The following is a 12,105-nucleotide window of genomic DNA, read 5'->3' as shown; positions in this document are numbered from 1 at the left end:
CTACAGTTTATGAATTATTCTAACTTGTACAAAGCTACATCCTGGAAAATATCAGATTAAAACCCAACAGCAACAGATAAGAAAGTAAAAAAAATTCAGCAATTATCATTTCATGTAAAATTGTATCTTAGTATTAGTATGGTGATCTACCTGGATTAAGACCATTAGAAATTTATGATCCATCAATCAAAAAAAAAATTTTTTTTTTATTTCCTTAAGTTTTATCCTCATGGCAGGGATTTAGAGCCAACATTTTCATACTGATTCAAGAGCAAAAAGTTTTTATTTCTCTAAATTCACAAATAAAGTGTAAAAAGAAACATAATTTATTATTCCTAATTATTCATTCCTGAGACACTTTGCTGGAAACTTCATCTTTATATCTACATACACAGGTAACCTTAAACACACTAATGTTTACAAAAACATTAAAAATTAGAAACAATCTAAAGGTTTAACTAATGGAGGCTAAATTAAATCCACAAAATGTAATACTATGTAACCATTAAAATTATATTTTAGGGGCCGGCCCCGTGGCTTAGCGGTTAAGTTCTCGCGCTCTGCTGCTGGCGGCCTGGGTTCGGATCCCGGACGCCCACCGACGCACCGCTTCTCTGGCCATGCTGAGGCCGTGTCCCACATACAGCAACTAGAAGGATGTGCAACTATGACATACAACTATCTACTGGGGTTTTGGGGGAAAAAAAATAAATAAAAAAAATTATTAAAAAAATTATATTTTATTTAGATTACTATGAAACTAAGAAAAAATGAGTTAAAAATATAATGATATTCTTGTTGAAAAATTAAAAAGCAGGTTTACATATAAAGACATTTAGAAAAAGTCGGAAGGATATATGTCAAATATTAATCTCTAAGTAGTAGGACTGCAGCAATTTTTACTCTTTGTTTCTATATACTTCTTATATTGTCTGAATAACAAGGATGTGTTATTTTTATGATTATATAAACAAAGTTAGTTCAATTTTTGAAAAAGCAGATACAAAATCAAAATTAAAGAGGGCTGGCTGAATAATACAGTACACATCTAGAAAATAAAATAGTTTCAAAACATGAGAGCCTCAAGCCACGGCTCCAAGGGCCCCCGGCTCCTGATTTAATCATAGCAGTGCCCTATTGCCCACTTCACATATTAGGTTCTCCAAATTCTTTTTGACAACAGGGTAGCTTGGTTTAAAAAAAAATTGAAAACATGTTATACAGAGGGATATTTATTGACATGAAATGATGTTTTCTATGAACTGTAGGCAAATAAAACTGTGCATACTATGGTCTTATTAAAGAAAATGAATTAAATTAAAATTTTATGGGGATTTGATTTTAGTTTCAGTTCACCTGTTTCTAATATTTCTTTAATTAAACAGGTATCTTTTTAAAACCAAAAACTTTTTTTAGGAAAATTTAAAACCTACAACTGGGACCAGCCCTGTGGCATAGTGGTTAGGTACGGCACGCTCCACTTTGGCGGCCTGGGTTCACAGGTTCATATCCCGGCGCAGACCTACACCACTCGTCAGGCCACACTGTGGTGGCGACCCACATACAAAATAGAGGAAGACTGGCACAGATGCTGGCTCAGGGCTAGTCTTCCTCAAGCAAAGAAAAAATAAAAAAGAGGAAGACTGGCAACAGATGTTAGCTCAGAGCAAATCTTCCTCACTAAAAAAAAAAAAAACCCTACAACTAAGAAAAACCTTAAGTTGACCTCAAAAACGTAAGATCTCTAAACCTCAAAAAGGTATAGATCTAATCATATTCTATGAGGAAAAAATGGGATATTTATATTTTAAACTAAAAGCAACATTATATAACATTTTCTAAAGAAACCTTCAACAGATAAGACAGTTTATGAAAAACATACATAAAATAAGTAATCTAATATTAAAATAAACTACTTCATTTCTTAAAAAAAAGACCTAAATCCTAAAATTCTAATATCATTGTGTCTACATTAAAATAGGCAATCATGCAAAAGTACTTTTATACTCAACATGCATGAATTATATAGGTAAGTGATGTTAGAGCTGAACACAGCCCTTGCCCAGCACTAAATTTTTTTAAATACAATAAGCAGTTCACACCATACAGCCTGAAACTTCTTAAAGAATAGTCTGTCTTTTTATTCACATGCAATAACATAAATTAGCATAAAGTTATAAAAGAAAACTGAGTAACAGATAAAACCCCCAAAACTCCACAGTTTATTAGTCTCCACAATAAATTAAACCATTCAAAAAATGCTTTACTGAAGGAAATTTACACCCTTTTCCACTACACCTGCCATTTTATAAACTAATGTCCCCAGAGAAAGGAAAATGAAAGAATGCCGGTATGGTTTTTGCCTTTGTCATCCCCTGTTTTCTTTCTGACTTAGCCAAAAAAAGTGAGACTAGCAGAAATCAATGGCCAATTCAAAATAAAGTTTCCCAAAAACAATTTTCAAGTTTCTCCATTTACTACACATAGATCTGAAGAAGATTTTCATGTGGCTGTTTTAAGATTTTATTCACAAAATGGAAACGGATTACTTCTTATACTTTTACAGTTCATTGGTCAGGATCTAACATAGTGAAAAATACACTGCAACACCAAAAGACACTTAGCTATTGACCAAACAAACCCTACTGCCGCCACTACCCTCTCCTTTGGCATTCCTGCAACAGAGCAGCCAAGAAAATACTACCCAGGAGAGATTTTTTGCTGCTGTTACTGTTTATGGTTGGATTAAGGCCAGAAAGCAGAACCTACGGAAGGGGCTTTCGTAGTCACTGTATTTCAGGATTCCCAAACTAAGAAATGTAAACTGGATATGAGCTGGTTATAGCTATAATATCCTATCAAAATAGGGAAATTTATACTTCCTCCCTTTTGAACAAATTTCTATTATTTTTAATTCCAAGGCTAACATTCCTTACAATTTGGCAAACTTTTTAAAACTTAAAAAAAAACCTTGAAATCTTTCCTTCATCCTTATCCACATACTTAAAATGATTTTTCACTTGATCAATAATACATACTAAATTATATTCAAGTAAATTTCAATTATACAACAAAGTTTAAACTTAGTTGCCCCCTTTATGAAACAAACAAAAGTACACAAAACAGAATCGAAGAATTTTTTTCTCAAAGATTTGTATACAAAAATTATAATAGAATCTGCACTTACTCTTCACCCCTTTCTTCCCCTTTCGTTCCTTCTTGTACTGTTCCTTCAGTTTACTTATTAGTCCCTGGTCTACATCCCAAACCTCAGTAGTTGGGGAGAGGTCATCTTTATCTACATGCAGCATATTATTAAAAGAAAAAGAATCAGCAGTTGGCAATGCAAGCTGTTGGCAGTAAACTGTTATAGCTTTACATAATCATAATAAAAATGTACTAACAGCATATACTCAAAATACTTTAAAGGTGCAGTCTCAGTTTTGATATTCACAACTCAGACTCTAAATGCCCATCTCATAAGTTTCTAAACATTTAATACTAACAACAGTTACATGGCGCTTCATTTCTATGAATCGCAAATTTGAAGGTTATTATTCTTTCAAAACTGATATTCCTTCAATGGACTGACATTAGAAATCTAATGTTATAAAAAATAGATCACTGCATCTTTATAAAAACGTTAATAAAAACCTATTCAGCCAGCATCATAAAAGCAAATGAATGAATTACATGCAAACTACTCGTAAAAGTGCAAGCTGGAAACGTCAGTGCCATTCTATTGATGAAAATCTTCATGCACCTTCTGTCACACTGATTCTGCATGCACAGGATAAGTGTACTAATGGAGAGGCATTCTAGTCCAATATAATACAGACATATAGTTCCAAAATACAATGTCTCAAATAATCCATACAAAGCATTCAGAGAATCCCAACTCTACCCCCGCCCCACCCAAACAGTTCAACATCTCATTACCTTCTTCCATTGGTTTACAACTAAGATTAGCAAAAAAAAAAAAAAAAAAAAAAAAAAAAACCAAAAAAACAAAACAAATTCCACTGAAGAATTTTTTGAGTTGATTTTTTTTTAGGGTGCGATAAAAGCAGTGACAAGCATGGACAAGTGAAAACATACATTGCTGTACATCTGCTAAAGATGACACATCAGCTATTTTAGCTTAATAAGAAATCCATATTTGTTTTAAGTAAATACTTGTGCCTGGAAAAAATTTACTCTATAGTAAACTAGAGGAAAAACAGCATTAAAAAGAAGCAGTATAAAAATAAGTCTATTAGAATTATTTTAAGTATTAAGGGTTTTTCCCTCCTTTGTTTAGTTTTAAAACAGCCATGTATTAGGAAGTTTAACACTGTCACAGAATAACAACTAGGAGGTTATATAACTTTGTTATTAAATAAAAATTATACCAAAGCACATAGGCTAAGTCAGTCCATAGGACTGACAGAACAGTGAGATTTTAGGGAAAATATACTTGTTAAATTTTTGATAACTCATTATATTCGGGCTCACAAGTCTTGTAACCCTCCTACGCCTCAGCGACTTAATCTATACAGTAGACATAAAAAAGCCTTTTTTCCTTTTAGATTGCTATATGTAGTAAACATAAGAAACTTCTCATATGAATGGCACATAGAAATTCAATTATTTACTGTATCTTGGGTCTTTCCTACGACAATTGTTATCACTTTCTCCCTTATCTATATACCTATGGTATGTAAAAAGCTAAATTCAAAGCTTTAAGTTAATTTGCTGACTTGAATTACCTGAAAACAGGTTGCTCAGGACTGAAATTGACACACAAGATTATCTGTCAAATCTGCAAACTGTAATACCGTTTGTAATATGGTTGTAATAATGATTTAAAGAGAAAATTCACTTTTCATGTACTCTAATCATGAAGTTTCCTGAAAACTATGCTATATCAGGAATTGTTCTGTCAATCTATTGAATACTCCAAGAAAAAAATGTAATCTAAAGAATCAATCATTTGCACTTATCTTAAAAAAGTTAACAATTCTCATTTTTAAAAGTGACTACTTAAAGCAAGACAAATTGACACATTTTGAGAAACTACTTTTTAAATCTCATAGTAACAAAAAGAACTTAAGTGGTATAAACTTTATACAGGAAATGAGATATGACAGAAAAACTCAGTAAGACAGCCAAACAGTTTTTTAAAAAGACCCTTGTAGAAAAAATAAAGCTGTGAATAGCTCTAACTAAAGTAGCAAGGGTAGTGAAGTGGAAAAGCAAAAGGGAATAAAAAAGGATAAGCTTAAAGAAAAAAACAAATATTACTTGCAAGATAACCTCCAGTCTAGAAAACAAAGGTAAACTCAGGCAGTGCAAAGAACAGGTTGGTGAATGCATATGTGCACAAAAACATCCTGAAACTTGCCTGGGAAGTAACAGCTGATTTTGATATTGCTTATAAGGAATAGTTAAGAGCAAAAGGGAAGAGGCAGCATAATCTTCTACATATTAATTCTGTTTTTAAAAAATCTAGGGGAAAAAATACCGAGAAATGAGGTTGAATCAGTTATGGGAACTTTCTTGTTTAAAAGAAAACACAAACATGCACAAAAAAATTGACCCATGACAACTAAAATTCACAAAAACATAAAATTCTATTATGGTAATTCTAACTACCAAAGCAGAGGATTTATACAAATCTACTTAATGTAGCATAAATTGATAACTAACTTTATGCAAATATTCAGTACTTTATCCATTATATTTAAATACAAACATTCAGGTACTAATTGCATTTTGTAGTTTTATAAATTACCACAGATCACAGTTTCAAAGTGTAGGAGAAAATAACTAAACATCCTTAAAATGCTTAATCTCCATGAGAGAAACAGCAAAATGAAGAAATGTCCACTAATATTTTTGATTATGAGAAGAACTAAAAACTACTAAAATTAAACTCAGACTATCTAACGTAGATGACAGAAGAATTTCAAAGCTTTCTAAAAAGCAGTGGTTTCATAGAATAAAAGAGATATATGAGCAAAATTAAAGATATATGAGCAGATTGCTAGTACACAAAATAAAAAATAACACAGATTATCCAACGTGGGTGAGGTACTGGGATATGTTTCATTAGGACAGACTATTTAAAAAAAAAAAAATCTGTATCCTTTACCCAACAAATTAAATCTGAAAACCACCATCTTCCCATTTATAACTAAATTTTAAGTAAATGAATTAAATAGATATAAAGGAGTGTTTGTATATCCATCCTCTTTGTTTTGGAAAAACTGAATGTGACACCTGTTGAGTAGAAATGATCAATTCAGAAACACTGCATATATATCTTTCAACAGTTTTCATTTCTTAAGGAAAAAAACTACTTGAACCATTTTGTTCTTAAAAGAGTCCTTTTCCTTTTCAAGAACTGAAAATGCTTTCAAGTTGTTTCAGTCTCATCTGTCTCATCTGGGTGGAAGAGACTGTCCGTTACTTCCACTTACACAAAGAGATTCAGGCCACTCTCAAATATTAATAGTAAAGGAAACAAAGTATTGACAGTTGTCATTCACTAATTAGGTCCTCTCTTGAAACTCTGCTCTATAGTCAAAAGTCTTTGGACAGAAGACCAATCAATTGTTCATAATGTTACTTTTTAAAGAAACAATGCCATTTTATACAAATTAACTTCCTGAAATTTTTGTATATTCTTTTGACTGACAATTAAACTTCCAGCAATTTTAGGGGAAGGAAAGACGAATGGCTATGTGCCAAGATTTAGCTATACAGATGTTCGAAAACCACTTTTGATCCTTTTTAATGAAAACCTAAATATGCATCAGTAGAGCCCTGGTTAAATAAATAATGGAACATACAGAATATTATGCAGCTATTTAAAATGATGTTGCAGAAAAATAATATATTAAGTGAAAAGTGTGAGTTATAAAACAGCACACAGCAAAATCCTTTGTTAAATAAAGATATAGGGGCCAGCCCCGTGGTGTAGCAGTTAAGTGCGTGTGCTCCACTGCTGGCAGCCCAGGTTCGGATCCCAGGCGCGCACGGATGCACCGGTTGTCAGGCCATGCTGTGGCCGCATCCCATATAAAGTGAAGATAGGCACAGATGTTCGCCCAGGGCCAGTCTTCCTCAGCCAAAAAAAAAAAAAGAAAAGAAAAAAAAAGAGGAGGATTGGCATGGATGTTAGCTCAGGGCTGATCTTCCTCACAAAAAAATAATAATAATAATAAAAAAATAAAAAAATAACAATATATATATTTATATAAACGTTAACCATGGTTCTCTCTACATAGTAGCATTATAGGTGATTTTTAATTTTCTTCTTCACATGTATTTGTGGGTTCTAAATCTCCTAAAACATACATGAATTATAAAATAATTATATATTTATATAATTATAAAATAATCCAGAAAAAAATAAATAGTACTTTAGAAATTATTGGAAAAAAAATAAGGTATTTCCAATGTTGAATGGGTTATACAGAGAAGCTAAAAGAAAACTTGCATATTTTTATCGTTTCTCCTGAGCAAGGCTAATTCTTAAAAAGGGTAAACTTCTAGAATATAGCCATTTTCAAATAATAAATACAAAAATGTATATTCAAAGTCTAGAAAGTAATTGTGGAGTTTTTTCATACTTTCAATCAACGTGCCTCTTCTCTTTCCACTCAGAGGAGAGAAGTGAAGGTTTGAAACCAATGCTTGAGAATTATAAATAATGAGAAAGCTGGCAGCAAAATTTGGATCTTTTAAGTACTCGATTTGTATCAAGATAGTCAATAAATATATTACCTATTAGGTTTTGTGTCTCTTGCTAAAATTACCAATATTCAGTTTCAATATGTAAATAAGGCATTTTTTAAATCCAAGTGTGCTTCCTATCACCAAAGTAGTTTTAAGAGGTCTAGTGATAATTCCTCTTACTAGTAACTAAGCTACTTTAGTGTTCATGTGAAACTGCATTAAGGTACTTAGTAACCTCCTCCAATAAAGCTCTGTAAACACAATTTGAGTTCTACCTACCAGATAACCTGCTGATATTAAAAGATGATTGAATGAACATATTTAATAGGAACAATATACTGGTCCTCAGCTATTATCTAAAAATATTTTTTACACTTTTATTTTACTTTCTAATGAAGTTTTTAACCCTGTAAAATAGAACTGTGTTTTCTCCCTTTTAGTTCTGGCTGGATTATTATTAGCATTACATACCATTTCCAAAGGCTAGGCCCTAACATTTGCACACTGAATATTATATGTAATAAACTTTAATACTTTCACTAAATCTTGTTTAATATAGAGCTACAATTCAGGATTAGTAGCTTTATTATTTCCTGGCAATAAGTCAAATAACACCATACAAACATACTAAAACACCATACAATAACACCATACAAACATACAAGCGTACTGAAAAAATTAAGCCTTCTTGAAACCTAAATTCATTACCAAACTAAATAATGGAAATGTTTAAAACCGTATACATGCTTTTTAAAAAAAATATGCTAAGAAGAAAGGAATTGGATTTCTAAATTGACTAAATGCTTCAACTTTAAATCAAATTTCAAAAATCAAAATCTACCAAAAGCCATATATTAAACAATTTAGTCACCAAATATAAATAAATTGGTGCAAAACACTCTGAAATTATTCAATACCACTTCCTCTTGCTCTCAGTTTAATTGCCACCATACATTCAGATACACACATTCCACATATAATATTTAAGGGCTAGATGTTCTCCCATCCCCACATTTCCTATCACCTTACCCCATTCTGTACCATCTCCTGAACTTCGCGCTTCTCCAGCTCCTTCACCATCTTCAGCAGTCACTAAAAAATCAAATTCTTTAAGTGCTTCCTCAGTATCAGGATCATCAGTTAAGTCAGCAGCTAAACCTTCATTACCTATCTGTAAATGGAACATAAGCGAAGAATTACTTTTATCCTAAATTTTAAAGGGATCCTATGTTTTCACACAATTATCTTTACATTTGTACTCCCATTTTTAAATCACTTAGATACAAAATTTTAGATTTTCCATGTAGTTCACTAATCCCCAATTATACCCTAGATAAATGGTTCTCAACAGTGCTGTATGAAGACTGTTGTAAGATGTGATGCAAGTAATGTGGTAGTAAGAACCATTATGCTAATCGTTAAGAACAGTTGACTTCTTTAATTATGACAGATTCAGTTACTCCTATTAAAGATCCATTCACTCATGCACATTCTGATACACTGTGTTGAACTGACCTCACTGAGAATGGCATATGTAATCCGTAACTCATAGGGATATGGCACAGCTAAGAAGGATATTAACTACTGTTAAGTCAATAGCTGTGGTAATTATAATAGCGCTTTACCTCCCAGAACAAAAAAACAGAAAAGGATCAGAATCTCTATTCACTCATATTACACACGTGAGTATGTTACACATATGAAATGTGGCAGAAAGGCCGAAATCTGCTTTTACACACTGGAAGCTTTTGAGAACACTGGCATTTTTCTCACGTGACTGTAACATCCTAAAGAACAACTGAACCTATCCACTTTTTTTTTTTTTTTTACATACTTGAAATTCTGTACACTACTATGATAATTCACAAATGCATCATCCAATCTACTTTTGCTCCTATAGCTAACCTACATCATCATTAAAACAGATAAACCTGTTTCTTAGCTTATGAGCAAAAGTAAATTTTTTTAATCCTTACCAAAGATTCACACATACATTTAAAATCCGTGGTTTACTCCCTCACCCCAGGTGGGAGTGTCCCCACTGCAGTTTCAGTTAATTTATCACCTGTTTACTGCACACGAAGAGACAGACTTCAGCAGTGATTCTTAATTGTGGCATGAGTGGAGGGGGTGTTGCTTTTTTAAAAACGTTTCAAACCACTGGACTAGTCCTATAAAAACAGACCCTTTCTTGCCATTTAGTGAATACAGCAAATGATAATTTCTACTATATGTGGGTAAGTCAATAAGAACTGAGTATATAAAACTTGCAAGTGACATGATAAAATAAAAAATGATCAATCACTTCCAATGTAATTTAAGACATCTTGAAAATTTCTAGCCCAAATACATGAGTATATGTATACATTTTAGCTAATAAGAATAGAAAATCAAGTTCCTACTTTGTGTTTATTCATCCGATGTTTGTCCTTTCCCTCTGGGATGCCTTCAATCATGTCATTTTCCTCTTCTTCATCACTGTCATCAGCATTTTCTAAGAAATTGAATGTCTCAAGAACATCACCAGAGGGCCTGTAAGGGGAGAAAAAGATGAATCCAAATATTCCACGGTTAATTCTAATATTTCTTTCTGGTTCCTATTTTGACACAGTACTTAAAGGGAGAATAGAGATTCAAACGACAACCTACTTAGAATGTAATGCCTAAATATTTTACCCAAGAAAAGAACGTCTGAAAGATTACTTATGGTCTATGGTTAAAGTGATTGTTCTCTGCTGATTGTCCAAAACATTGCAAGTAATTACTGCATCAAAATAAAATCCTATAGTATTAGACACTCAAATGTGCTATCATTTCTCAAAATAAAGCCATCGAATTAAACTTAATAAGCAAACGTAATAAACATAATTAAACTTAATAAACAAAATAAGCAAGCGAATTAAACTTAGCATTTCTTATAGCTCTACAACCTCTCTTACAGCTTGGCCCAAATGTTTGAGGACTAAAACCAAACTTTAATTTATCAGGCTGCCCAGATTTAAAGTTATGGTAAATCAGATATAGAACATTCCAATTCATTTCACAGATTTTCTTACCTAGAAAATGAGACTCTTAATATACTAAAGAAATACTTCCAAGTTTTTCAGAACCACTCATTTAATAGGTAATAGTGATAATCTGTTTTTATTTACTCATGACGTCATTTTTTCAACTATAATCTGAATGTACACTATGTACAAAAAAGAGTTTTCAAATAGTTGTTTAAATGTCTACCGACAGAGGTAGTAACAGAACAGTAGAAATTTCAGCTCACTGTAGACTTGAAACGAAAGTCTCTGCTGTTCCACTAACTAGCTGCCTGAATTTGGCCAAGTCACTTAAACCTTTTGGCCTCAATTTCTTTTCTGTAAACTGTGGGAGTTGAACTACATGATGTCAAATGTCCTTACCAATATTAGGAGAGAGAACACAGTAACAAACAGAACAGTAATCTAAATTTAGAGTTTTTTCCCTCTCTGATTGGTTCTATTTGTCCAAATCAAGGACATAATACAATTCAAACTATTTTTTAATAGCGCTTTAATATGCCATAAGGTTTAACAGGTTTACTATACTCTGCCCAATCCGGCATATTGTTTAAGGACCCACATAAAATCTAAATGTAGAAAGAGATGGTTTTTCCAAATGCAAATTAGTAAAAACAAATGCAAACCTACCACAATAACAAAACACACACTTTCCAGCTCAACATTTATAATATGTCGCAATAATTGGGGATTAAATGAAAGGCAAAGAAAATATTCGACAAAATTGGCACATCAACGACAGAAAAATAGAAAACAGTAAATTTAAGATGTGACAATTTTGTTTTGAACTTTGATAAATTAAGTACTGTTGTCCCTTGCATAGAAATTTCTGTCTCTAAAGTAAGAACTGCCCTTTTAAGTTTTTAATATTTTATTTGATCACAGTAATACATGTACATGGCTTTAAAAGTCACACAGAGCACAATCCATAACAGAAAGAATTGGTGAATAAGACTTCTCAAAATTAAAAACTTTTACACTGGGCCGGCCCCATGGCTTAGCGGTTAAGTGTGCGCACTCTGCTGCTGACGGCCCGGGTTCGGATCCCGGGTGCACACCAACGCACCGCTTGTCAGGCCATGCTGTGGCGGCATCCCACATAAAGTGGAGGAAGATCGGCACGGATGTTAGCTCAGGGCCAGTCTTCCTCAGCAAAAAGAGGAGGATTGGCATGGATGTTAGCTCACGGCTGATCTTCCTCACAAAAAAACAAAACAAAACAAAAAAAACTTTTACTCTTTGTTTTTTGGTTTTTTTTTTTTGGTGAAGAGTAGCCCTGAACTAACACGTGTTGCCAATCCTCCACTTTTGTGCCGAGGAAGATTGGCCCTGGGCT

General features: G+C 32.8%; 1 protein-coding gene across 3 annotated transcripts in view; it reads right to left on the bottom strand.

Annotated features, from left to right (window-relative positions):
* The window catches only part of STRN3 (striatin 3), a 105,920-nt gene that overhangs the window by 28,936 nt on the left and 64,879 nt on the right, over nt 1–12,105 (bottom strand). For 2 of the 3 annotated variants that reach the window (XM_004421142.3, XM_014780433.2), the window contains exons 6-8: nt 10,125–10,254; nt 8,752–8,893; nt 3,188–3,298 (exon numbers count right to left, since the gene is read on the bottom strand). In XM_004421142.3, the coding sequence (XP_004421199.1) occupies nt 3,188–3,298; nt 8,752–8,893; nt 10,125–10,254 (383 nt within the window). The remainder of the gene's footprint in view (nt 1–3,187; nt 3,299–8,751; nt 8,894–10,124; nt 10,255–12,105) is intronic. The other variant, XM_004421143.3, reaches the window with a different exon arrangement.

This window comes from Ceratotherium simum, chromosome 3 (genome assembly GCF_057802395.1).
Source record: "Ceratotherium simum simum isolate JZ-2026a chromosome 3, ASM5780239v1, whole genome shotgun sequence".
Lineage (NCBI taxonomy): Eukaryota > Metazoa > Chordata > Mammalia > Perissodactyla > Rhinocerotidae > Ceratotherium > Ceratotherium simum.
Note: the sequence above shows the minus strand (reverse complement) of the source record. Positions and strands in the feature narration are given on the sequence as shown.